At 49.9% G+C, this 27,580-nt stretch overlaps 1 protein-coding gene across 1 annotated transcript in view; it reads right to left on the bottom strand.

Annotated features, from left to right (window-relative positions):
* Positions 1-748: 748 nt before the first annotated feature.
* The window catches only part of Bace2 (beta-secretase 2), a 46,769-nt gene continuing 19,937 nt past the window's right edge, over positions 749-27,580 (bottom strand). Inside the window, exons 7-9 of the mRNA XM_033755932.1 lie at positions 24,467-24,635; positions 7,268-7,387; positions 749-5,834 (exon numbers count right to left, since the gene is read on the bottom strand). Of these exons, the coding sequence (XP_033611823.1) occupies positions 5,581-5,834; positions 7,268-7,387; positions 24,467-24,635 (543 nt within the window). The 3' untranslated portion in view covers positions 749-5,580. The remainder of the gene's footprint in view (positions 5,835-7,267; positions 7,388-24,466; positions 24,636-27,580) is intronic.

The following is a 27,580-nucleotide window of genomic DNA, read 5'->3' as shown; positions in this document are numbered from 1 at the left end:
TGTTTGGCTTCTCCAGTAACTGTTGCTTGCTGCAAATGAGGACTGGTTTATTTAAATTGCTTTGTTCTTTTTCTTTACCTGGGTAATGTCAAAAAGAAAGTGAGCCCGTGTGCTGGTGCATTCCTGTAATCTCCGCACTCTGGGAGGCTGAGGCAGGAGGGTTCAGGCTTAGTGTGAGCAACTCGGTAAGACCTGATCTCAAAATAAAAATAAAAAAGGGCTGGGGATGTAACTCGGAGGCCCTGGGTGTACTTATTGAGGAGTAAGATTGAGGGCTGGCGTGCAGTCTCTTGGCTGACTGTCGAATTGCTGGTGTTGTGCCGCACCCAAGCGGTGCCGGCCATAGACACTGAACGGCTCGGCTGGGTCCTCACCCCACACAGCGCGTGCCAGGCCCCGGAGGACCGGGCTTGGGATGTGCGCGGGAGACTGTGGGTATGGAGAGAGCTCGGCTTTGGCGGGGACAGAGCTGGTTCCATGCGCAGCGTGCACACTTTTCCAGCCATTTCCTCGGAGCTGGTCTCGTTGGTAACGGGAAAAGCATCTCGACAGGGTCCATGGGAGTAGAGCAGCCGGCTGCTTCCAGCAAAAGTTCCGTGTCTTAATCTCTGGGCCCAGCCCTGCTCTGTGCGGCTTGGTCTGGTGTCTCCCGGCACCCAGGCAGATGCTGTGGCACCTGGGGCAGTTTTTAAAGTGTGACTGAGGAGATGAGTTGTAAAAAACAAGGTCCCAAGTCCAACAAGTCGGAAGTCTTCTTTATTCAAATAATCGAACATGGTTTATTTCATTTTCAATGGCATACATCTGAAATCAGTGGGACAAGTATAACAATAAGATTATTTTAGAAAACTGCAGTTTCAAAGGGCACAGTTGTTGGGACTCCATCTCTGAAGAGCTATTCTGAGAGGGAGGGACCAAGACTTCTCGCTCTGATTATTTTACTTAAAGTTACTTCGGGGTACCGGAAATAGAGCAGACTTCCAAAATCATCTTAGGCATTTTCAGAAATAAAGTTACATCCATGGATCATGTATTAAAGGATGTAAATCCAAGACACACACAGAATACATTCCGCAGAGCAGTACTTTTGGGATCTTTGAAAAATGCAGCATCTGGCTTGAGCTTCGCCACTGGAACCGGGACCTGTCTGCCTCTTAAAGGAAAGTCAAGCAGCTCCAATCAACCCTGGACACGACATTCTAAACTTCTGGAACTCTTAACAGTGCAATGAACAGGAACAGTAGAAAAATCAACATTCCAGGTAACAGAAAGCCAGCTTTTAATCAGCAAACCCTCTGTGCTCTCCCATGTAGGGAGTCACTGCTATTCCACATTACACCTGCAATTAGGAAAAGAGAGAAAAATCCAAAACCCAGTTTTACACTCATACCAACAAAAGCCATGAGAGTGCATAATTGTTCAGAAATTTTATTGTGTGCTTTTTAAATATAGATTAAAAGAACCTTACTTCAATTTGTTCATCCCCCCATATACCTCCACTTCCAACACCCTCATCCCATGTCCTGGTCACTTTCTGCAGCATCTCTGGAGTCCTCTTCCCCGAGGGTCTCTATGAGCTGTGATTAAAAGTATGGGGACCGCTGCTGGAGCGCCATCCAATGGAAAGGCAGCTCGTAAAGACACAGTGCTGTGTCCTCCTCCATCTGAGTCACCTGATCCAGCACCACGTGACTTCTGGCTCTTCCCCAGAGTCAAAATGGTCGTGACAGGGAAATCTTTTTTTGAATGAAATGTTTTGAATCAATTCAGGACATTGATGCAGCCACAAGGGTGAAACTAAAAACTTTCGGGAAAGAGGGCTCCAGAGCTGCTTCAGAAAGTGGCCAGGATGGGATGACTGTGTTCAAAGTGAAAAAGAGGATTCTGAGGGAGATTGACAGCAACAGTCTTTTACTGTCATAAATTTAAAGACTTTTAAACATTCGCCATATCTTCCAGCCACACCGTGTATGGTCCCGCTGCCTCCTGCAAGCGCACTGGCACGCTTTACTTCTCCTGGCTGACGCTCAAGCCCTGCCGTAGGCACAGGTTGGTCTCCCTCTGAGGCTGTGCTCTCCAGAGACGAGATCTGTGGCCGCGGGCTGGATCTGAACTGATCAGGGAGCCTTGAGGTGCCTCCTGTGTGCTGTTTAGGAGCCAGGGCACCATGCAACCCCTGGAGGCTCTGCTTTGCTTTGTCCCCCACCTTCCGCAATGTGGCCAACGGCCCTCACCCAGCCCTGGTGGCCCTTGCCAACTTCCTGACCCAAGGGCTGAGCTGTGTGTCCACTGTGAGGACTCCTGGGCCTCCCATGCTGGGGCTGAGCAGGACTGGGTGCGAGTGGGGACCTCCTGGCTCTGGTTAGGGTGCCGCGGCCCAGGACCACTCTGCGAGGAGGCTGTGGAGGCTGACGGCAGGGACTGTCCCCTTCCCGGTGCTGAGACTCCAAAGGGAACCAGTGACACCCCTCGGGCTTCCGTCATCTGCCCTACACACTTCCCAGGACACAGCTGTGTGCTTCCACCCTAAGGCCCGTGTCCTGCTCAAGGAGTCCAGGTGCCGCTAAGATTTACGACAACAGCCATGGCCTGGCTATGGCGGTGAAACCAACTTCCCCTTGCCTACCACTTCCTCTTTGACCAATGGGTGGTCAGGCTGGTCCGTGGGGAAAATCCCTCAAGAACAGGGTGTGCTAAACACTCGGGGTGAAGAGAGCTGTCCACAGTGTCCTGGGGTGTCCAGGCCGTCCAGACCATGGTGGAGCAGGCTGTCTTCTGGATCCTTCCTGCCCCTTTACGAGTCCCCACAGTCCTTAACTCTGGAGTGAACCGGCCCCCGCTGGCCTGGGTGATGCCCCAGCACGCAGCCCATACTGCTCATATGGTCAGCGCTGACCTCCGTGCACGATTCCGGCTTGCATGTGCTTGAAACTGGAGGCTTGTGGCTCTGAAATCAGCCAGATCTCTAGCAGGTTCAGCAACCTTAAAGGTAAAAGAAATCTGTAGATGTTTGGAGAGTGTTTCCCAAGACTGGTGATTTTTCTAGCATACTTTTCACTGCATTTTTGTTTTCTTCCCCCACTCTTAAAATGTATTTTTCTGGATTGCTATTTAATTTATAAACTGCCTTAAAATAAAATCTGAAATTCTTAAAGTCCAAGAGAGATGTACAAAATAATTTGTTATGTACTTTTCCTGGCACTAAAAACGTAGCGTCTCTCTTGGCAAACCCCACAGTTTTAAATTTTGTGGTGTTTGTTTTTGCCTTAAAAATATTCTAGTGGCAATGTTACCTCTGAATGGTTCTCTAATCAATTCTAAGAAGTTTGTGCAAGAGAAAACACACGGGATTTCAACCAATTATCTGGTTTCCACTCATAAGCATTAAGTCTGTGTGACTCAATTATTCCCAGTGACTGCTGGGCAGTGACTTATTCCCAGGGACGCCTGTGGCAGGAGGCCAGAATTCGGGACCGAGCCGTGCATGTCGGCTCTGCTGAGCGGGGCTGTGGTGAGAGGAATTTAATAAATCCCCCTTTAATTAAGGAATAAAATAATCCCTCTTCATCTTTCACACGAGAGAATGGAAGCCCAGGACACAACTGCCTCCTAGAGTCAGGCACCCCGAGTTCCACGGGGCCCTTAACGCTGTCTGGCCAAGAGCTCCCTGCCCGACTCCAGTAAGGCACGGGCTGACTCCAAGTCTATCTCCGACTGAGATCTCTGGCTTTCAGGACCGGTCAGGCAAAGTCCTCCATAATGCCTGGGTGCGGGGTGCGCTGCTCCGTCCTTTACACCAGGAGCTCCGGCGCCCCTCACTGTGTGGTTTTGAAATCCCGGGGTGGGGTGATAACAGGACCGGACCCTGTCTCATTTCTGAGTATTTTTATAAAGTGTCTGAGGCAGGATTTCACCTCCAACTTCTAAGTGAGTTATCAGGAAGAAAAAGCAGGCCCCATTTAAATGAAGACTGCCCACTGCAGAGCTGAGAGCGCTTCCGAAAGCTCTTCCAGCACTTTCCGCGGTGAGCTGCAAAGGGAAACAACTCCCTGAAGGGGTCGCCACTGCCTTTTCCATTCAAAGCAAGGCTCTGCCCCGCAATGGACACATGGACGCTGGCCCGGGAGGTCAGGTGCCACCAGTGCACTTTTGACTCCAAGCTGGTAATTCTCAGCAGCAAGGCGCACCAGGGAAATGTGTCCAATTCAATTGTCTAGTTTGTTCTTGTCGCTAAGGGACATTTTTGTAAATTTAAGAGTCCTATTCCTACGTCACACCCAATGGCTCCTGAGACACAAAGGTAGAGAAATTGGACGCAGAACAGAGCGCTGCCGAGGTCCATCCAAGGCCCTCCCGCAACGGGGCTTAGCTGGCGTCCTGGACTTGGGGAACAAGAACTAGCGGGCCTCACCTCCTCACCCTTCCTGCTACTTCAGGGCCACGATTTCTTGAAGCCAAGGGGAGGCACTGCCTCGGGGACCACACCAGGCTGGCGATGCCAAGCTGAAGGCGCCACCCTTCCTTGGCAAAGGCCTCACATAACTGAGAGCAGGTGCGATCCCCCAAGTAAGGACAGTACTGAACCTCACCGCCAAAGAGAAGTCGGCTGCTCTGCAAGGGGAGCTTCCTCCCTGACCATGTCAAAGCCAGGGGGCCCGGCCACTTCTCTGTCCCCCAGAGGGTAAGAACCAGCCACTTCTGCAGAGGATTTGGGGAAAGAAACGACACTGGTGACACAGGCTTTGTGTTCCTCACAAAGCACCATTTAATCTAGAGCAAAAGTAAGCTATGGGCCAGGGTTTAGCTCAGTGGCATAGCGCCTGCCTTGCAAATGCAAGTCCGATTCCCCCACCAACAGAAGAGTAAGTTAGGTGGTCCCGCCCAGCTTGGTAACAGACGTTCCGGGGTGGGGTACCGCTGCCCAAAGGTAGTGCTTTTACTTTTCCACCCACCAAGCCACAGGAGTCGGTGCAGAAGGATTGGCTGTGGTCCCATCCCACCTCTGCGTAGGGCCAGGCCTTCCCTCTGCTGGAGAGGCTGGGCTGAGGCTTTGGCAAGGACGCTGCCCCATCCAGAACCCAGGGGCCCCCAAAGGGCTGGGGAGGGAGCAAGGCAGCTCCACCCCCGGGCACCCCCGGCTGCTTTCTCCATCATCACCGGGAGCCTTCCATGCCACCCGACCCGGGTCAGCCCGGCACAGGTTGCCCTGAAATGCGGTTAATACACCTGTCAGCTGAGCCGGATTAGGAACCACAGACACTGAGCTCAGGCCGCTGCGTGTTTGGAGCAGCCGTCGGGGGAGTCTGGCTCTACTGTGCCCTGAGCTGAAGCCCAATCCACTCTGTCTTGGTTTAGAACCAGGCATGTTTTTTTTATTATCATTTTTTTGCTCGGAAATAGGAAGGACAAAGTGGAAGCTTAAAATCAAGACTCATCGAGATACAGTGAATGTGGAGGCCTCTGGGAGCAGAACTGAGCTTCCCGACCCACGGACGAAGGGCCCTGCCCTACTCCTGGGCACCTGCTGCCCCGGGAGGGAAGAGCTGGGATCCAGTCGCCTGGTTCTGATGTCCCCGTGCCTCATTTCCAACGGTGCCTGACCAGGGAGGACTCGTCGTTGACAACCTCCGGGTCGCGGGGTGCGTGGTGGCAGCGGATGGGTAGCAGCAGCAGGATGATGAGCACCAGGAGGATGAGCCCGCAAGCGCTCAGGAGCGCATAAGAGACGAACCACAGCACAGGCTCGCTGGGAGATGGGGCGGGGACGCAGTTGCTGGCGATGCCGTCGGTGGAGAAGGGCCCGGAAACCTCGGACACGGGGCCACCTGCAATCTCTGCGGAGACAAAGCAGGGCCGCTGCTGTGAGACCGGCAGCCCGGCTCCTGGCGCTGCCGTCCGGTCCGGAGGGAGGGCCCGGGGAGCGCAGCCTTCAGGGTCTGGGCCCTGCACACAGCGACGAGAATGTATTCTGGTGTCTGCGGGTGCTGAGCCCCTGGGGGGCGGGGACCCTGTAGAAGGCCGGTGCTCCCGAGAGCCTACGCATGTGTCTGGGAGGCAGAGCGGGCTGTGCTGCTTCGGAGGGACAGGAGGGGAGGAGTAGAAAAGAGGCTCCGGGCACTGCTGGCCAGCAGACGTTCCTCACAAAACCAACCCCAGCTCCCTGTCCACAGTGAGCCTGCCAAGCCCCACACTTTTCTTTTGCGATGTGGTGATTGAGCCCAGGGCCTTGGCTCTGAGCTGCATCCCCAGCCCTTTTTATTTTAAGACAGGTTTCCAGCTAAGTTACTAAGTTACCTGGGCTGGGTTTGAAGTTGTAATCCTCCCGCCTCAGCCTCCCAGAGTGCTGGCTCGACACACTCTTAATGGGAGCTCCAAGCACAAGGGACCAGAGCGGCACACGTGAATCCCAGCATTCTAGGAGGCAGGAGGACCCCAAGTTTAAATCCAGCCCATGCAACTTAGCAAGACCCTCAGGATGTAGCTCCATGCAAAGGCCCCGGGTTTAATCCTCTGTACTGGAGGAAAAGAGGAAACAGGCTTAGTTTATTTGCAAAGAGGATGCACTTTCTGGTGAAAAGCAATTCTATTATGTTTTTCCAAGGGCCTGGAAAAAAGAAGAGGCCACGGCCGTGGTTACAGGGACCACAGATGCCAGCGGTAGAGGCCAGCACAGACACCCTCTGGCCGAGTACGCTGCCACTACCACGTCTCAGAGGGACACTTGAACTTGGCCCTGCGAGGCCCACGGGCTCCCTGCTGCTGCAGTGGTGGAGTGGGGCCCACAGACCACGGGCCACGTGGCATGGAAGGGTGAATGTCTTTGGGGAGAAAGGCTGTCCGCCTTCAGCCTCCGGCAGGATCAGGCAGACAGCAACATACATTTTAAATAATACAAACAGTGCTGTTCCCTACCACCAAGGTGATACATATTTATAAGAAAGCTGAAAATACAGAAAAGCACACTCATCAATTCACCACTCAGAAATCATCAGTGCGTGTATCTTCCTTTTCCTAGGCATTGGCTTTTAAAAGCAAAGATGGAACCAGAAGCAAAGACGGCTGTTTTATCAGCCATCTTCATCTCACACAGGGTAAGAGTCAGATTGTTTATTTATCTTTTTGGTACTGGAGATCGAACTCGGGACCTTGAGCTTGCAAAGCAGGCGGTGGAACCACTGAGCTAAATCTCGGGCCCCCAGATTGTTTAAGTCAGGCTGTTCTGATGACTGCACAAACCCGATTCCAGCTGGACCAGCTGTTTTCTGACCTCTCATTTGCCGCCACAGTGGGGTTTTCTGGGGGAAGACAGAGTCTGTGCAGGAATCTTCGTTCCTATTCTGGAGCCTCGATTTCCTTTCGAGTGTCCTGATCTCCGTGGACCACGTACCTGTGAGGAAGACTGCACTGGCACCATGCCCTGAGCATCCTGCCAGAGAGGCGTCTTCCGTCTGACTTCACATGGTTCGCCATTCTTTGCTTTCGGTGGGGGGCACAGCCAGAAAAGCTTTATTGACCACTTACGTTTTTATCTTTCTGAGTGCTTGGTAAGAACCCTTGACTTGGCTAAAACTTTCTCAGGTTGCAAAAGTCTCTGCACTGTGCTCACTGATCTTTTTTCTTTTACAGTTTTCTTTATAAATAGGGATGCTTTAGCCAGGAAAATGCTGAAGAGGTAACGGGCCTTAGTATGCCCCAGGGCAGAGAAGCAGGAAGACATCGAAAACCACTTCTGCTCCGGGTAAGAGGGAGTCGGAAGCTGGCTTCACCCTCGCAGCTGAAGGAACTAAAGTACTGGGCCAAATGTAGAAAAGGGGATGGTAACACATGAGGGGAAGGCCGGGCATCCCGGCGCACTACCCTATCCCAGTTCCTGCTGTCTGAGGAAGGGACGAGATGGAGGTCAGGGACAGCTGTGGCTCTGGGAGTCGGCAGAGCAGAGTTGTGCCGAGGAGAGAGCCGTGCCCACAGCAACTCCGATGCCTCGGCCTCCCGGGTCTCTGCTGTGTGCAGTCAGCCTCCTGGCCCACTGGTCCTGATCCCCAGGTCCAGCCAACCACAGACGGGAAACAACGTGGAAGAGGAAGTCTGTCCCCAACGGGCGCCCTTTCCCCACTTTTCTTCTGCAAACAATAAAGGAGTGCGACTCTCTCTGTAGCACTTGGGTTGCATTGAGTACTGCAAACCACAAAGACATAATTTAAAGTACAGGAAAGATGCGCATAGATTATATGCAAACACCACCACGCCATTTTCCACCAGGGACTGAGCATCCTCCAATTCTGGTGTCTTCTGGGGTCCAGGAGAGCAATCCCCGCTGGACACTGCCTGACAACCATTCTGGCTATGGCAACTGTCCCAGAGTGGTGGAAGCCAGTGAAAGGGTTTGCTGGGATGGGCTGGGGGCCAGGGAGAGTGCACTCCCCACCGGTCTGCTCTGTTCCTCCCATAGAAGGACAACAGCAGCAAACGCACTTACGCGCCACCTAGGGGTCTTTTCCTCTGTAACGGGAAAAATTATGAGATGCTGGTCTGACTCTACCTAAGAAAGCTTAAAAGCAACACAGAAAAGCACAAACCTTTTCTAAGGAACTTAGTTGCAACCTAGAACAAATATCCAGAGTATTTTCAATAAAAATATTCAGCAATCAGCAAGGGAAAATTCAGTGTCTGGCACGTAATTAAAAAGTTGCCAGATGTCTGTCTTAGGGTTTGGGCTGCTGTAATGATGGAACAGAGTGACCTGGGAGCCTTCCAGGCAACAAGCGCCACTTTCCATGATCCTTGTGGCCACGGAGACCAGGATCAAGGCCCCAGCTAATTCTGTGCCTGAGGAGGGGTTCCCGGTTCACAGACAGCCATTTTCCTGCTGTGTCCTCACAGGGTGGAAGGGTGAGGGGCCTAAAGGTGCTCACCTCATTCCCAAAGGCCCTGCGATGGTTGATGGTGACTGTCAACTTGATCACACTGAAGAACACACAGGAAGTTAGTGAGTGCACAGGTACGTGAGTCAGCGACGGCGTCTCAGACACGACTGCAAACCGAGGGAGACCTGCCTGCCTGAATGTGGGCGGCACAGTCGATGGAGGTAGGGGCCAGGATGGGGAAGAGGAAGACCACCGAGCTGGCTCCCTTCTCTTCTTCCTCTGCCCCTGCCCTTTCCTCTTCCTTCCTCTCTCTCACCCTCTGCTCTCCCTCCTTGTCCTCTACCTTCCAGGCTGCCGTGAGGCTCTCAGATTTCCTCCGCCACGCCAGCCACCGTGACACTTCTGCCTCACCACGGGCCTGGAGTAGTGGAGCCAGGTGACCAGGGACTGAAACCTCTGAAACCGTGAGCCACAAAGAATCTTTCTTCCTTTAAATTGATTCTTCTCAGGGATTTTGTTACAGCACCAGAAAGCTGACTAACACAGGCCTATCTGTAAATACCGTCTCGGTAGGGATTAGATTTCAACATACAAATTTGGTTGGGTCATAGCCATTCAGTCCACATTACCGAGCTGCAAAGAAGCAGGAAAATACAATTTATAATTTCTATAGAGAAGCAGGGAAAAATAATTCATAATGAGAAAAATCAGTCCACTAAAATATAACAGGAAATGATAGAGCTACCAGTGTTAGCAGACGGGACATTAGGGCCGTTACCTCCCTGTATTCTGTTCAGGAGGCTGGCAGAAACATGAAACATACTAGAGCCAAAGAAGATATTAAAATACTTAAATCAAACCCCTGGATGCAACATAGAAGATGGAAAACACACTGGTGGTACTAACAGCACAGTATACACTGTGGAAAAAGACGAATCAACTTAAAGACAGCATAGTGGGAACTACACAAAACAAAACAAAACACGGTACTGAAAAACTAAACATCGCATGGGTATACTGGGCCATTTTACACTGTTACATCATGAGGATTCAAAGGAGAGAAAGAGGTGGGAGAAAACATATTTAAAGATACAGTAATTAAGAAATACAAAACAGAATTACCCCAGTGAATTTGCTGAAGATCAGCTGTAAACAGCAAACATTAAAAGCTGAAGGAGAAAGAAAAAAAAATACTTGCAAAAGAACAAAAATAAGTTTTACAGAAGATTTCAGGCCTGGAATAATGTAAGCTACAAGACCACAGAGCAACATCTTGAAAGCAGTGGGTAGGAAAAAATCCTGTCAACCTAGAACTCTACCTAGAAAAGGTGTCTTTTTTTTTTTTTACTACTAGGAATCGAACGAAGGACCTTGCTCTTGCCAGGCAGGCACAGCATCAAAGATATCTTTTAAAAATGAAGATGGTGAAGCATATTTTCAGATGTGCACAGCTGAGAGTTCATTTCAAACAGGTCTAAGAAAGTCCTTCGAGCAACAGAGCAGTGATACTGAAAGGAGCCTGGATCTACATAAAGGAACAGTGACACAGAAATGTGACTGTACAGGCAGTTAGAAGATCTTTGTTTTTAATTTTATTTATGTAAGAAGATAACCGAGCAATTAAAGCAGACGCAATGACAAGGTATTGGCTGTCTATAACATATGCATGACAGCGATAGGGAAAAGAAGAAAAGGGAAAAGCAGAAGACACTGCTGTCAGGCTCGTAGGTCACAGGAAGTGGCCCACTGTGAGAAGTTAGAAATGCACCGTGTTACCTCAGCCCTGTGCGCTGGCTGCAGACTGAGTTGGACAAGGACCCAATCAAATTCGATGCTTAGGTTCAATGCTGACATTATGGGGAAATCTGATTTGGCTCTCTCAGCCAGTTTGGTTTGCGACCAGAATGGTGGAGAGAACCGAGTTCCTGACCGAGTCACAGTTTTATTGTGTAAACCCTCAAGGAACTACTACAAGAGCTGCAGTTAACATCCTAGTCGAGAAGGGGTGGGGGAGACTGCAGTGAGATACAGAGATGGAAAAAAAAGAGAAACAAATCAGTGAAAAAGAAGAGGGTGAAAGAAGGAAAAGAATGGGGGAACCTAATGAGATGAGAAGAAAACTAATACAGGCTGAACATCTCTCATTTGAAAACCTTCACATCTGCAATCCTGCAAAATCCAACACAATGCCACAAGTGGAAAACCCCACAGTTGACCTCAAATGACGGGTGACAATCAAAATACAGGTGCATTAGAAACATCACATGACGTTGTCTTCAGGCTGTGTGACTAGGCATAGATGACATGCAAACGAATTTCATGTTAGACTTGAATCCACACAAAGCCCGTTATGTGCACATAAATATTCCAAGTCCTGAAAACATCCCAAAATCCCAAATACTTCTGGTTCTAAGTATTTGAGACAAGGGACGCTGAACCTGCATCAAGAAGCTTGACTCATACACAGCCATATCAGCCAATCTAAAACAGGGGTTGGCAAACATTTCCTGAAATGAGCCAGATAGTAAATAATAAGCTCTCTGTGTTACACACTTATTTTCATTTCCCCCAACTCTTTAAATGTACAAATTGCTCTCCGTTCACAGGTCATATAAACACAGACTACATGCCACATTTGGCTTTTAGGTGACTGCCTGCCCATCTCTGGCCTAAATGCTCCACTAAAAAGCAGACACTGTCAAATGAGATAAAACGACCCAACTTCATGCTGCCTACAAGAAACCCACTCTTAGGGTAGACTCAAATATATTAAAAAGGTTGAAAAGAAACCCACAGTGCTAGATTAGTATCAGAGTAGAGACCCATAAAAAAGAAATACCACGGACAAAGATATCATATAATATGATATCTCTCTTAGTCACCTGCCCGTCGCTGGGACATACTGTAATACCTGACACCAATGACTTAAAGAAGGACAGGTTTATTTTGGCGCATGGTCAGCTGGTTCCATGACTGAAAAGGAATAGGGGAAGGGCATCATGGAGGAAAGCTCAAGGCAGCCAGAAAGCAGAGAGAGCAGGGAGGAGCTAAGGAGGGAGATGCAGCCTTCTAAGGCATAGCCCCAGTGAGCACCTCCAACCAGGCTCCACCTCCTGATGAACACAGCTCCCTTTAGGTCCAATCACCTTCCAAATACACAAGACATTTAGGGACATTTTTGACAGAAACCATAACAATACCACGATGACAGAGTGACATAGAGGATTTGATTCACAAATAGGACACAATAACTGTCAGCATCTTTAAACCTAACAGCAGTTTCAAAGTACATGAAGCAAGAATGATGAAACCGAAAGGACGTGGAGAAACCCACAAACACTGTCAGAAATAGCAACGGCCCTTTCTCAGTAATGGAGCTGGCAGATGGAAGCGAATTTCACCATCAGCTACTCTGATCCGGTTTGGTTCTTTACTCACAGCAGTGGAACATACTTGTTCTCAAGAGCACACAGAGCACCTACCATAACAGATATTTTCTGGGTCATAAAACAAATTTCAGTGAACTTAAAAGGATTTGATTCATAGGAACTATATTCTCTGACCATTATAAAATTCCATTAGGAGTCAATAACAGCAGATCAGAAGGAAATCTGTTAAAATATTTGGACACTAAACAACACATCTCTAAAACTATAAAACCTCAAGCAGAAAACACAGGAAGAAATATTTGTGTCTTTGGAAAGGCAAAAAAGAATTCATAGCTACATCACCAAAAAGGAAAAGTAAACCTGATAAATTTGATTTCATCAAAATTACGAATTTCTCTTTCAAAGACAATTATCAAGAGACTGAAAAGGGCAGGAGAAAAGACCCGCAAGGCACATTTCTGGCAGGGGAGTTGGTATCCTCAAAATCCAAAGAACTCTGAAAACTCAGGAAATCTACAAGAAAAGTTGAAAAGAGTCTTCACCAAAAAAAGGCACGTGAGTTGGGAATAAGCACGTGAAAATATGTTCAAGACTATCAGTCATTAGGGAAATGCAAATTGAAACCATAATAAGATACTGCTAAATACTTACTAAATAAAAGACTGAGGGGCTGGGGATTTAGCTCAGTAGTTCTGCCGCCTGCCTCACAAGCGCAAGGACCTGAGTTTGATCCCCGGCACCAAAACAAACAAACAAACAAAACAACAACAAAGAAGACTGAACTGCATCAAGTGCAGGCGAGGATGTAGAACTGGCGGCAGGAATGGAAGTGTGGCCACGCTCTGAACGACAGCGTGGCAGACTGGTAGGAAGCGAAGCACCCGCAGCTCCCTGTCCTGTGACCTGCTGGGGCCGGATCCAGGAGGGATACAAACGCACACCAAGACTTTTCAAACACCACAGGCGGTCCCTAGCGTGAGGTCTTCCCGACCCAGGCCAGGGTGAAAGCTGAGGCCACGGGGATGCAGTGCTCGCTTACAGTGTGCACCTCCCGCCTGAGCAGCTGCAGCCTGCGATGGGCTTACGGGGTGTACAGCGGCTGGGAGGCCTCCTGGGTTCACAGCGGCCGCACTCAGTACAGTGTAAAGGAAAAACCCCACTTCAGCCAGGAAACAGCCCAGAAGTTCACAGGAGGTGGAAATGGGTGAAGCAAGATGAATCTCAAAATAACTGTGCTGAGTGAAAGCAGCCGGATAAAAGGAGATACAGCCTGAGATTCCATTCCTATAAAATCAGCGAGGGAAGTGTAATCTGGAGTGGTATGAGCACGCACGCGCGTGTGGTGGGGCTGACGCGGGGAGGCGGGAGGACAGCTGTCCGCCTTGCTGTGCTGACGGTTTCAAAGGTGCAGCCCCATAAACCCTGATCAGATGGCGGCCTTCCAGCCTGGACTGCTGCCTTCCACCAAGCGCACTCAGTAAGGCTGCTTAGAAAAACTCCGATCAAAACTCGCTCTGCCACGTGAAGCTGCTCTCCTGCTCCTGGACATACATCCAAAGGAGGGGAGATCTGCAGGGCAGGGAGATGCCCCGGGCCGTGTGCAGCACAGCGCCAGTCACAGGAGCCAAGACAGGGTCAGCCCGGGGCCACCCACAGACAGACAGACGAAGGATGGGGAGCACGCACGGTATCATTATGCGGAGTATTATTCAGCCATTAAGAACGAAAGCCTGGCATTCACTGTAGAAAGCTTAGAACTGGAGGGCACTGTGTTAAGCAAAGCGAGCCAGACACAGAAAGACGAGGTCCATATATTCCCTCTCAGGTGGAGAAGCTAAAAAAAGTCACCCTAAAAGTAGAATAGCACTTACTAGGGGGTGCAGGGAGCTCGGATTTGATCAGTGCACATTGTGGGCAACCACCCTGACCCCACTCATATGTGCGATTTATTCATGTTGATGATGGCTTTTAAAAGCTTGCCAAGGAACACCGGGAGAGGGTCACATTTAGGTTATGGAGCAAGCTGAACGCTGGGGTCCATGTGTAATTTTTTGGCGCTTACTGTGTGTACAGAATGAAAACAGGAAGAGCCCCAACCAAAGCGAGTTTCCTCAATGTACATGTTACTACTCCCACAGCAGAAGTGGCGCGTGGCATCTTCTGATGATTTTTGGAAAACGCGTCCCACAGAAGGCTGTCAGACTCAACACATGAGCTGGGAGCAGTGTGTCCTCCCTCAGTTGTGGTCTCACAAGAGTGGGTTGGAGTGACTTCTGGTGGGACTCCCAGGCGGTCTGCACACTCATGACACGCTCGTCTGTTGACACAAAGCACACGCTGGTCCTGCACGTGGGTCACACCTGAAGGGTCCCTCCGCAAGAAGAGACTTCCGGGTGCCAGAGCCCAGTTCCCTGAGGGTTCACTCTGAGTTGCAAGATCACTTTATTTAATTAACTGGTTGTTTGGTTTCCATGCTAAGAATTGAACCTAGGGGCACTGTCAGCGAGCTGCACCCCCAGCCCTTTTATTTATTTATTTATTTTTAAAATTTTGCAACAAGGTCTCCCTATTGGAGTCCAGGCTGGCTTTGAACTTGAGATCCTCCTGCCTCAGCCCACTGAGTAGCTGGGATCACAGGACCGCATCAGTGTGCTCAGCTTGTCTGTGGGATCTTAAATGATCTTAACTTCTTTAACCTCCATTTCCTTGACTTTCAAATAGGAACGTAGCTGCCCCTAGAAGACACTTTTGCTGGAAGGATAACCAAGTTAAAACATGCTGAGCACTCAGCATGGTGCCTGGGCTGAGTTGTCCTAGCTAATACTCGTGGTTCCTGTATTGCTATTTGTAAGTCTTTCATCAGTGTCCAGGGTTAAAATTTTAATTGTGAGTTTTCTCCGTGTTGTGACCCAAAAGGGCAAGTCCTAGCCCATAAGGAACACCTAGGCAAGACACAGCATTTCAGCAAATATAAAAACCCTAATGGCCAGGACTTTTTCTCCACAAATGCGACTGCTCGGGCCTGAGATTCTTGCTCTGGAGCTGCAGCGTTCCGGACCCAGGGCATCCGGGGAGGACCTTTGACTTCCATAAATGAGGAACTGCAGCCTCCTGGCCTGAGTCTGGGGTCTAAGTGGCCAGGAGAGGCCCCCTCTCCGAAACTCTGTCCTCAATAGCTGACTCCTCTGTTTTTAAAGATACGCACAGACCAGATGATCATTTCCACCCCAGAGCTCGGAACACTCACAGTGAGACACCTGCCCAATCCACGAAGTATTTTCGAGTTGTACAAGCTGAAATCTATTCCCTGCCGGCGCTAAATGTCTCGATCTATAAAAAGGGATGGCATTTCAGAAGCGCTGGATACAAGAAGATAAGGGAGAGTTGTCAGTCTGATGCTATTATTTTCCTGGCTGCGGGTGATGTGACCGACAGCCCCAAGGTGGCAAGCAGTGGCCGGCGTGGACTCCAGGACCCAGGAGGGCAGCTGCTCACAGCCCCACCTTCTTATCCTGTGGGATTCTTGGCTGGGACGGGAGAGCTGGGGAGGGGCAGGGGCAGCGGAAGGGAAGCATGCAGCGAACTTTTCCAAAATATCCACGTTGGCCATGTGTTTTGGAAAAGCTGCCCCAGGATTCCAACCAAGAGGCTTCCCAGACTGGGGATTTGGCTCAGTAATTCCGCCGACTACCTTGCAAGCTCAAGGGCCTGAGTTCGATCGCCAGTACCAAAAAAAAAAAAAAAAAAAAAAAAAAAAAAAAAAAAAAAAAAAAAGAGAGATTCCCCAAACCCTTACCAAGAAACCCAAGCCTATAAATTGAGAGTCTCCCAAAAATGTAAATAATTATAAAACCAAAGTAAAAGACACTGAGAGAGGAGAGAAACCCTGTTTGGCAACATCAGTTGGGAGGTGCTACTGTGGAACGTCATCTTATTTTAACACAAGAGGACAACATGTATCCCCGGTTTTTACTTATTTTATTTATTTTCGGGTGCAGGGCATCATGCATGCTAAGCATGTGTTCTACCACTGAGCTGTATCCTCAATGGCTTTTGAAGAGATGGGATCTCACCGTGCGGCCTTGGCTGGCCCCAAACACTTAAACGCTCAAGCAATTTTCATGCTTCAGCCTCTTAAGCATGTGTCGCTGTGCCTGGCTCAACTCCAGTTTTCAGAAACACAGCTGAGCCTAGAAGGGCGAGCCATATCTTGAGCAGAAAGTCTCCAGGGCTGGGGTCTCGATGCCCAGGGCATAGCAGACTGGACCCCAGGCACCAAGAACAGCCCTCGAAGCACGAGGCTGGTGAAAGTCAGGCTCATCAGGGGAGGAAGCTATGGAAACTCTACCAGCAAGGATGCTGGCTCTGCGTGAGGGCTCAAGGGGTGGAAGGAACAGGGCAGGAAAGACTCTCCCATAAGCGACGGAGCCCTCAGTCCTCCACTTCAAGCGCAGCTGGTCTCTGAATTCATACAGCTTGGTGTAAAGAATCCTGATGTTCTCACAGTCTGAGGACACCCAGAAGAAACCAAAGCACTTTAAGGTAACACCTTTGATAATCCAAGGAGGTGGCTTAGATCTAAAACGTCCCCCCGCCAGATCTCATGGGATTAGAAGGTGGCTGTATCATGGGGGCACCGTACTCGCCAGAGGACTCATCCTTGGTAAGTTCATAGCTGAACACACTGTCAGGGGGTGGCCCACTGGGTGTGACCTGGAAGGGCGTACTTCTGTGCCTGGTTCCTCCCTTGTCTCTCTGCTTCCTTGCTGCCACGAAGAGAACGGTTGTCATTTGCTCCTTCTGCGAGGTCATTTACATTGGCACCAGGAGACCATGGACTAGACCATGGACTGAACCCGCTGAAACCATGAGCCGAATGAGCCTCTCTCCTCCTTTAATTTGTGGGTGTCAGGTGTTTTGTCCCAGTGACGGGAAAGTAACTAAGACTCCAAGGCACACTGAACTCTCCAAGAAGGAAAGAAGCACTGCCACTAAAGATGAGCTCATAACAACCACCACCACCACCAACAAATGGCAAAATGAATGAGCTCAGTGTGAGAGAAAAGTCAGCCCACGTAAAAACAAGATGAACTCATCAACAATACGAGCAGTCGCATGAGTTCACACAAGAGCTGTCTGAAGCGATTAACAACTCACGAAAATAGCAGATTTTAAAATAAATCAATTCAAAAGTCCATAAAAGAAAAAGTGAGAAAGCAAAGCAGGGAAGCTCTGGAAAAAGAACAACAAAAGGAACTAGTAAAGTGAAAAATAAGAGAAAATTCAGAAACCAACATCTCTCAAACACTGATTTTGGTTGTGATAATTGTGGGATTTCAAAGTAGTGAATGAAAGATGGATCATCGGGCTGGGGATTTAGCTCAGTGGTTCCGCCGCCTGCCTCGAAAGTGCCAGGTCCTGAGTTCGATCCCCAGTACCAAACACAAGATGGATTATTGATAAATGACACTATTGGTACATGATAAATGTAAGAACAACGGGGTAGTTGTCTTGGCGGGGAGTGTAATCCAGACATTCAGTGCAAGGTAAATCAAATATAAAAGCATTCAAATGAGCGAAAAGGACTTTTCATGAGAAAAGCCTTTTAAAATGTGACAGCAAACCCAAGAGCCTGAAAGAAAAAGACTAAAATATTTAAATACACAAAAGTAAACATTTTTTACACTTAAATGCATCACAAGTGAAGTTTTAAAAAGTTACTACTGAGATATGAATGAGGTTTTTGGCATTTATCTTTAACAGACTTTTTACAAGTGTTTTATATGCCCCTTCCTAGAGCAACTGAGCCTCAGCATGTAAGGCCTGCTGTGAGGCAGTGAGCTTCTTCTGTTTGTCCTTACTTTGGAGGAAATGGCAAGTAGTCTCAAGTAATTTGTACTTAGTCATTTTCTGAATACAGCTACCAGGAACCTTCTCATCCAGCCTTGGGTTGCTACGCGTTAATTTCTCCTCTGTACGTACCTAGGAAGGGATTGCTAGGATGTGAAGCACATGATGTTAGTATTAACTGTACAACTGTTTTCCCACCCATCCTGAACACTCTGAGGAAACTGAACCCCTGACTTTAGTGTCAACAAGGGAATCTCCACCCACTCAGTGGTGAAGCACGAAAAGCAATCCCGTGGGTACAGACAGCAAAGGCCACTGTCCCCACTCAACATGATGTAGAAGCTGCCATATACGAGATACATCAAATACAAGACATACAGATATAGTTTAAGACACAAGGGTTACAAATGATTGAAAATGCGTCATTGGCAGATTCTGAGTATGTTAATGGAAAATCCAAGTGATTCTAAAAACTGTTCAATAACAGAGGACTAAGCAAAAACTGCACGCCTGTACACCAAACCACCCACTAGAAAATGCCATGTAAAATAATGCCATTTACAGTAACAACAACTAAGAGGGACCCAGTAACAAACCTATGTGTAAGGCCTTTTAGAAGAAAATTACAAAACACTGCAGTTTGACATAAGAGAAGAAGTAAACAAATGCAGAAAATTAGCATATTCTTGGGGAAAAGATTTGATATGGTAAAAACTTGGTTTCTTTCCTAGCTAAAGTATAAATTCAATGCTGTCCTAATTAACACCCCAATAGTGTTTTCAGGCATCCTGATGAAATTAATTAAAAGGCAGAAAGAGCCAGGACAATATTAATGAAGAATAAGGAGACGTGTCAGACCCTGGCAGACACTGTCTTGTAACTATCCACAGTGCAGTACAATGCACAGTGCAGGAGACAGATGGAATTACGGCAACCCCAGAGGGACAGAATAGGATGCTCAGAAATCATCCAGCTACAGGGGCTGGCAGAAGACAAAGATGCTACTTGTTATGTTTGATGACCTGGAATGTTTCCTGAACGTCGCAGGTGTTCAAAGGTGGAGCTCTGAAGGGGACTGAATCACAGGTGCTGTGCTCATCAGTCGCTCTGTCCTTCCTTCAGCTCCTAGCTGCCTGTGCTGCTGTGGGTGGGGCCTGGCAGGAAGAGGTGGGCACTGGGGTGATGTAGGCCAGTATGCTCCTGCCCCCAGCTCCTCCCCTTCCTATCTGTTTCCTGGCTGCCATGGGTGGAGCAGAATGGAGCCAGCAGACTGTGGACTAGACCAAGAGCCAAAGTAAACCTCTCTTCCTTTAATTTATCAGTGTCGGTATCGTGTCCAACAACAGGAGAAAGGGTAATACACTGCTGACATTCCTTAAAGATCATATTTTACCTGAATCTGAGATTTTAGATGTAAAGTTCCAGTGTACTGGAAGTATGAAGTTGAATGCACAAGTTAAACGTTACCATTAGGAAATACTCAAATAAACCGAATACTGTGCTTGCAGAAACAAGCCAGCAGACCAACCCAAACCCAGAACCAACCAAATACAAAACTGACCTCTGAAAGAACAGGACAGCTAGGGAAACTGGGACCACTGGACACATGGGAATACAGCAGGTAATAGGTATTCCTAGGAAGACTGGCAGCGCAAGAAAATGTGATCACAGCACGCACGGTAATCAGGTAGAAAAATTCCTATAATTTTAAGATGCGTAAGGAATGTCCTAAGATCTGTAACTTACTGCTGGTGGTTCAGCAAAAACGACACACTCATATATAATAGCAAATGGGAAAGCACTGAAATGATTAAGTCTGCATAGTTGGTATACAGGGACATCACTGTAATATTTTTAGTCTTTCTTATGTATTAATTTCATAATAAATTATTAGAAGAATCAGGAAGGAAAATGTCATATATTCAGTAAACGATGCTGAGAAAATTGAGAATCCTTACAAAAATCAGATATGTAGCTCACACGTTAGAAGAAAAATAAGAACAATGTAAGCAGTTTCTTTAGAAAAAAAATTATCTTTCTCTTAGATGAAGAAAGAACCTCTTTCCTTATGGTTTGCTGGTTTTTGCATTGCTAGGGTTGGAACTCAGTCTCACACACTCTAGAGGAGCACTCTACCCTGGCCTCATGCCCAGCCCAAGGCTTTCTTAAATAAACCAGGAAAAAACTGGTAACTTCGCTTTCACTAAACTTAAAAAAGTGAAGACATCAAAAACAAATACAAAGAAAAATCAGAGAGATTAGAAAACAAAACCCAAAGAAACTCATACACACGAAGTATTCAGAAAAGCAGAGAAACGTGCACCAGACAGGGTAAGAAAGACTCACCCTCTGAGAAAAAGCAGAAACATCCCTCGAACACGTCAACCGCCTTGGAATCCCGAACGTGACGACACACTCAGGTGTCACGAGGTCTCTCACACACTAACTGGTGAAACACAAGAGACTCCCAGTGTGCAAATCCTTCCAGGGAAAGGAAGCCGGGGTTTCAATGACCTCGAAGACGAACTTGAAAACAGCCAGTGACAATAAACACAGGCGTCCCGACTCATTTAGAAACTGCTCCTGGAAGGTCTCGCTCGTGGGCACGGAGATGTCCCATGCGGTACTGCGTAACTGCAAACATTAGAAACAACACCCACGTTTGTTGCACTTCTTAGCAGGCAGCTCCGAAGACCGCGCCCAGGCACCTGTTTCCTGGCTTCAGCCCGTGCTGGCCCCTCTGCTGGGTGCCACTGACCGGCCCAGGCAGAAGGGACGCATGTCCCTGCTGAGATCGGTCACCGGAAGGCTGTGGCTTCTTCCATCCTGAGTGTCCGGCTGCTCTGTCTGTCACTCGCTCTGGGGTGACCAGGTGCCCGCTCCTGAGGCCACGCAGCAGCTGTGGTGATGAGGGAGGGGGGACCCTTGCCAATAGCCCAGTGGTGGCCTTGAAGCAGAACCAGCCAGCACAAGAAACTGTAACAAAGAGCTGCTAAGAGATGCAGACGCGTCACCCTGTAATCTCAGCACTCAGGAGGCTGAGGCAGGAGGATCACAAATTCAAGCCCAGACTGGGCAACTTAGTGATTTAGTGAGATCTTGTCTCAAAAATAAAAAATCTCAATAAAAGGCTGGGCATGTGGCCCAATGTGAAGGCCCTGGGTTCAACCCCCAGAAAAAGAGAGCTGCTGAATTTTTGGGGAGGTGTTGTGTAGCAGTCCCAGATACCCGATAAGAGTGCTCACACCTATGCAGTCAGATTACAACCCCATGCAAGTATGAGGAGAATATACATTAGCTGCAAGACAGAGTAACTCCAGGGGAGAGGCTGGCGCAGAGCATCCCCTAATCTTTTTTTATTTTTATGACAAACTTTTGAAGAAAAAAATGACACAATGTTAACATTCGTGGGATCTGAAAATATTGGAAAAAGTGCATCTCTCTGTCGACTGGACTTTCTCCATCATTGCGCCCGCAGGGGTGGAGTAGATCAGCTCTCTGAGAGGCAGGGACAGCATCCAGGGGGGTGCAAGGCAGGAGGGCAGGTGCACACGCCACGAGAAATACTCTGCTGCTTTGCGTAAAAGGCTCAGATTTTGCTACCCGCGAGGTGCCCTGGAACTCATTCCCCGTGGGCACGGACGGACACTGCACGGCTTTTCATAATGTACAGCACTTTATTACTGGAAACATTTTAGAGTTAAAAATAAAGCCCGAGAGGAAGGCTGGGCATGCATTCCATTTATCACAGTGCTGCCCAGCCCGGCCGGCTCCTTTAATGCAGCCCTGGGGAAAGCCATTGCTTTAATGGCCACATAATTTGCACGAAGAGGAGGTGGAGATCAGGGTCTATTCCCACAGCTGGTGAGGGTGGATGGTTAAGTGCCAAGACCCAAAATGCACTCAGAACAGATCGACGACCGGAAACCGTACAAAAGAGCACCCGACAGTTTGGGGTGAAGCACGGGGAACGTCCCCCCACCCCCAGCCACACAGAGCAGGAAGCGAGTCCACGCAGCAGCTCCCGGGGACAAGGTCACTACACTTGGGTGGGGTTACATGGACGCGGTGACAGCCGTTGCCATAGCAGCCCCGACTTTAACAGTAACTAACAAGAGAGCAGAAACTACAGGCAAAACCGTGGCAGTGCTTGGGTTCCTGTGGTTACAGAGAAGTTGAACACTCACCACCGGGAGCTACAGGGACATCTCGGGCTCCCAGTCCCCCCAGTGCCACCGAGAGGGGCCTTGGGCATTGACCACACCACAGGCGGGGGGAGGGTTGTGCAAACATTTCCTCCACGAGCGCCAAGATCGCAGCTCTGTTCAGCCACAAACAATCCTGCACTGAGGTTTAAGAAGATCCATCGATGGACGGGCCGGGGTTGGAGCTCAGTGGTGCCACCGCCTGTCTCACAAGCGCAAGGTCCCAAGTCTGATCCCCAGGACCCAAAAGACAAAGAAACAAAAATACAAAGATCCATCGCCACCTACTACTCACACAACGCCGTGCACAGGGATGCAGTCGTTTTCCTTTTCTTATCACTCTCTTCCCTTCTCCGGGTTGCACTCTGGAAATGCTAGTGTTTTGACCCAAGAACACGCGAAACCACTCCCCTGCTCCAGTCAGAGACCACGATCCGGGTATTAACACACAGGCGGAATCTACGGTGGGACACACCTGCGACCCCAGCACTACGGAAGGCAGAGGCAGGAGGATCTCAAGGTGGAGCTCAGCATGAGGAACTGAACATCTTGGTAAGAGCCTGTCTCAAAAAAGGACTGGGGACATAGCTCAGTGGGTTCAATCCCCAGCACCAGAAACCACTCAGCTGGCCAGGCCAGCGTCCCTCCTTGTCCCATAGTTCTCTCTACCATTTCAGGCTCTTCCCCATCACGTTACCAATTCCCTTTTCTCAACTGCACGGAGATCCTCACTGTCAGCCCCCAAAGTGTTTACTCTTCCTCCTCCCTCTCATCAGTTCTCTCTAAACCTTACACAGTTTTGTTTCTCCCTCCCTTAGTGCCCTACCAGCACAACTGTAGGGTTTCATTCTGTCCCCGATCCCAGGTCCAGTGGACTGAAATGTTTTCTGTCCTTTGAAATCCTGCGGCTATCTTGGCCGCCTCCCCGGCAGGCTTTCCCTGCCCGGTCTCCAGCAGCTCACCCTCACCTAGTCCCCTCCATCTGCCTCTTCCAGGCCAGCCAGGCCTGCCAGTCTGAAGTCTGATCCTCCTGGAAGCCGGGGCCATGTGAACCCCACCCGAGCCCCTGTTCTGTCTCAAGGCCATGGCCTGAGGCTCACTTGTCCCATCAGCATCACCTGCCTGATCTTCACTCGGGCCTTTCAGAAGCACTCTCCCAGGCAAATGGCTCCAGGGCCTCATTATTCTAGGATTTCAAGAGATAGCAACGAAAAGCATTTATAAGGGGCATCAAAATATTGAGTATTTCAATTAAAACTATAGTAAAAGATACATTGCCTAGAAAATCCTCCCCTCACTTTGAACACACTCACCCATTGTCCTTGCCACCGTCCTTGTCTGAAGGAACTCTGGAGTCCTCTTTCCCGAGTGTCTTTATGTGATGTGATAAAAAATACAGTGAATCGGGCTGCCGAGCGCCATCCTGCAGAAAGGCAGCTCGTAAAGACACAACGCTGTGTCCTCAGCCACCTTAGTTACTGCATCCGGCACCGTGTGACTCCCGGCTCTTCCCAAAGTCAAAATGACTGTGACAGGGAAACGTTTTGGATCCACTTAGGACATCGAGGCAGCCGGGACAGCGCAGCTAAAGACACTCAGGAAAGAGGGCTCCAGAGCGGCTGCAGGAAGGGGCAGGAGGAGGGGAGGAGGGTGTTCAGCAAGAGGGGTTCGCAGCAATGTGTCTTTCGCTGTAATCAATTTTTCTTATTTAAACACATCATACTTTGGGTCGTACCTGGTGCTCTTTATTTCATGGTGAGACTGCTTCAAGGGGAAAACACAGCGACTTATATATCAATTTTCTTCTCTGTTTGCCATTAACTGTCAAAAAGCTGTAATTTAAGGACTGAAGGTCGAGCTCAGTGGGAGAGCACGTGCTTGGCACATACGAGGCCCAAAAAACAAAACCGTATTTAAAAATCAAGAGGCGCCAAGTACATTTCTGGCTGGTGTGGGATGGGATCTTCTGCTTCCTGGGAGAGGCACCTGTGCCGACCAACACGTTAGTATTTGCAGTGTGCGCAGCGCTGGGATGGAGGCTTCCCAGGATGCCGTCACTGAGTCCTGCCAGCAAGCCTGCCACCCGTCGTCACAGGCACGTGTGAAACCATTGCGTGGCACCGATGTGCCGTGCAGGGCTTGTCACCCGGATGCTTACCTGCACAGGGGCTCGCCGCAAAGCCCACCCTCCTGCGAGCTCGGTCGAAGACCACGTAGAAGCCCTCCATCACGGTGGCCCCGATCACTAGCGTGTTGGTGGACGGGGAGATGCCGAAGCGGTAGCATTCGTAGTTCAGGCCGGCGCCCATCATGGGCTGGATGTAAAGCTGTTTGTTGGAGAGAGGAGGAAAAAGAGGGAGGTGCGCAAGTCAGGCCACATCAGGAAACAGAGCTTGCGCGGTGCCCGGAGCCCCGAGGCGCACGGAGGCCTCAGAAAGAGGAGACGGTGAGACCTTGCCTCGTGGAGATGAGCTCAGTGGAGCAGAAAACGGTGAAAGCGAGACACCGAGCTCCACGACGCTGGAAGGGACAGGGACGTGAGAAGGCAGGCTTGGTGGACTGTGCACAGCACTGCGGATGCACAGCACTGCGGGTGCACAGTCCCTGGGTCTGTGTGCGACTGACATTGAGAGGACCGCACAGCACCTCCGGGTCGGGGGGGCAGTGTCACCAAAGGTGGGGCCCTCACTGCCTGCCGTGCCAGTGAGGTGCTGACTGCGATCTGGGCTCAGGGAAACGAGCCTGAGCGAAACCCAGAGATTAGGGAAATGCAGGAGCGATGCTCGGCAGCCGCCTCAGGGCAGCTGGGTAAGGTTCTGTAAGCAGCCGGTCCAGAGCAGCCACACGCGCTCATACACACTCACACTCACCGAATGCTACCATTCCGTAAGAAACCCAATTTCTCATCAAATTTGAGGTGCAACTAAAAAGTACAGTGTTTAATTTTTTACAGTAAAAACACTGCCATGAGGCTCCCCCAAAATCCGCCCCTTGGCTTCACACACCCTCCTCCCACGTCCTGGCCCCTCCTGCAGCAGCTCTGCAGCCCTCTTTCCTGAGAGTCTCTAGCTGCGCTGTCCTGGCCGCCTTGATGCACTGAATTGATTCGAAACGTTTCCCTTTCATGGTCATTTTAACTCTGAGGAAGAGCCGGGAGTCACACGGCGCCAGATGCAGCAAGTAAGGTGGGTGAGGACACAGCCTCGTGTGTTTATGAGCTGCCTTTCTGTTGGCGGGCCCTGGGCAGCAGCACTCACCGTATTTTTGATCTCATGTCACAAAGACCCTCAGGGAATATTATGAGGGGATTCACGGCAATGTGTCGTTTACTACAATCACCTTCTAAAACACACGCTTTCACACAGTTTGGTCACCCCTGGCACAGGGCCATGGAGCGGATATAACCACCACGTACCCGGCTCCCCTCATGGGGTGGGTCCTGTGTGCCCCCGAGGACCCCAGGGACAGCTCCCGACCACAAGCTCCTAACGTGCTGGGAAGCTTTGGCCTTGTTGGGTCTCAGAACAAACTGTCTGCCTTAACCCAAAATAGAATGGACAGAAAGACCAGAGGCATTCAGACTGCAAGCGAGTACACTGTAAAGGGTCTTTTTGTTTTTTTATTTTTTCAAAAGAGAAGACTCAAACTTCCCCTGTGGGCCAGGTGCTGTTGTTTGTTGTCAGTTTTTCCTTTCTCAGGAGTGGATTTAACTCACATGTTCTGGGAAACCCCGCCGGGGAGAGCACAGCAGCTCCTCCACTGACCTCCCTTCCACACAGGCAGGGGGTACTGTGGATGCCTGGAGACCCCACAGAGGGGACCGGCGCTCAGACCCTGGGGATGAGAAGTCCCATCGCTGCTCTCCGTCCGCACAGGGAGTGCAGCGCGGCTCTGGGGCCTCGTTTCCCTTTGGTTACCTCTGTCCTCCCACCAGGGCAACAGCTCACAAACTGGACGCGATGTGGCTAAGGGACCAGAAAACAGATCCATAAAAGTCAAAACAGAACAGGCCAACGCCAACCTCGAAAACATCTTTCCTCTCCTAAGCGCAAGTCACACGAATGCCTGTGTAAAGTGAACGTCCCCAGTGCTTTTCTGAGACTCTCCCCGTCACCCAGTGCCTGGCCTGAAAACCAGGCAATGACCCCACCCACAGGAGCCTTCCGCTCCGAAACTCCCCACGTACCCTGACCTCTGTCCTCCAGCTGCGGGACCCCGGGAATAAAGCTCATTGAGGAAACACAGTCCTCGCCTCGATCTTCACCGGACTGAAATGTCACCATAAGGAATGCGGTGTTGTAGAGATGCTACGAATCTATCTTCCTAACACTGTCCCAAGCACCTGAAGATGCTGCTTTCATCTGGAAATCTCCTTGGCAAATATTACTTCTCTTGTAGCAAAAGAGACAGGCACAGGAAGAGCTCAGCGAGTTCCTAACGTCTTTTCATTTCTCCTTTTGCCCCCTTTCTTCCATCCCCTCCCCTTCCTTTTTCTTTTAGTGGCACTGGGGTCTGAACCCGAAGCATTCACACTACGCCATACCCCCGCTCCTTTTTTGTTTTGAGAGAGAGTCTCACTACGTTACCTAGGGAGGACTCAAGCTTGCGATTCTCCTGCCTCAGCCTCCCAGAGTGCTGGAATTACACCAGGCCCAACTGGGAGCTATATTTCTCCTGAAACTTTCCATTCTTTCCCCACAGCCCGAGTTTCTGGAGCACAGATACGCGACGAAACTAAGCCCAGGCCACAGGCAGTGTTCCATCACTGTTCTCTGAAACTGTTCCTTCTTCCTCCCCTTCAGCCCCGGCCCTTTATCCCCAGTTCATCCAACCACAACCAGGACGCTGTGCTGCGTCTGTCCAACAAGCAGCTAACGGGCGCCTCCTCCTTCCATGCCGGCTGAGCCAGGACAGAAGCCCCAGCGCCCGCAGGGCCTGTCTTCACCCGCGGGGAGTTAATGATTAGTTGAAGAAATTCAAGATGATTTTGAAAAAACAAAAACAGAACTGAAAATAGGCCCCGCAGAAATGACCCCGCAGCAGCTGAGTGGCCTGGAAAGTATGCACAGTGCCCTTGAAGGGCAAGGGGACAACGGGTCGCTTTGCTCAGCAGTTTCAACAAAAGCAAAGGCTGTGTGAGCCGGTCTTAGAGCGGGGAGGAGTCTGGGCACAGGTGGGGGCTGCCCGGGCACTCGGAGTGGGAGGGGACAGGCGGGGGCCCGGGGCCCGGGGGCGGGCAAGGCTGGGTGCCAGGACTGAGCATGGCTCGGCA

This window comes from Fukomys damarensis, unplaced genomic scaffold (genome assembly GCF_012274545.1).
Source record: "Fukomys damarensis isolate Sample0158 unplaced genomic scaffold, DMR_v1.0_HiC HiC_scaffold_24, whole genome shotgun sequence".
Classification (NCBI taxonomy): Eukaryota; Metazoa; Chordata; class Mammalia; order Rodentia; family Bathyergidae; genus Fukomys; species Fukomys damarensis.
This window is presented reverse-complemented; position numbering and strand designations above follow the sequence as displayed.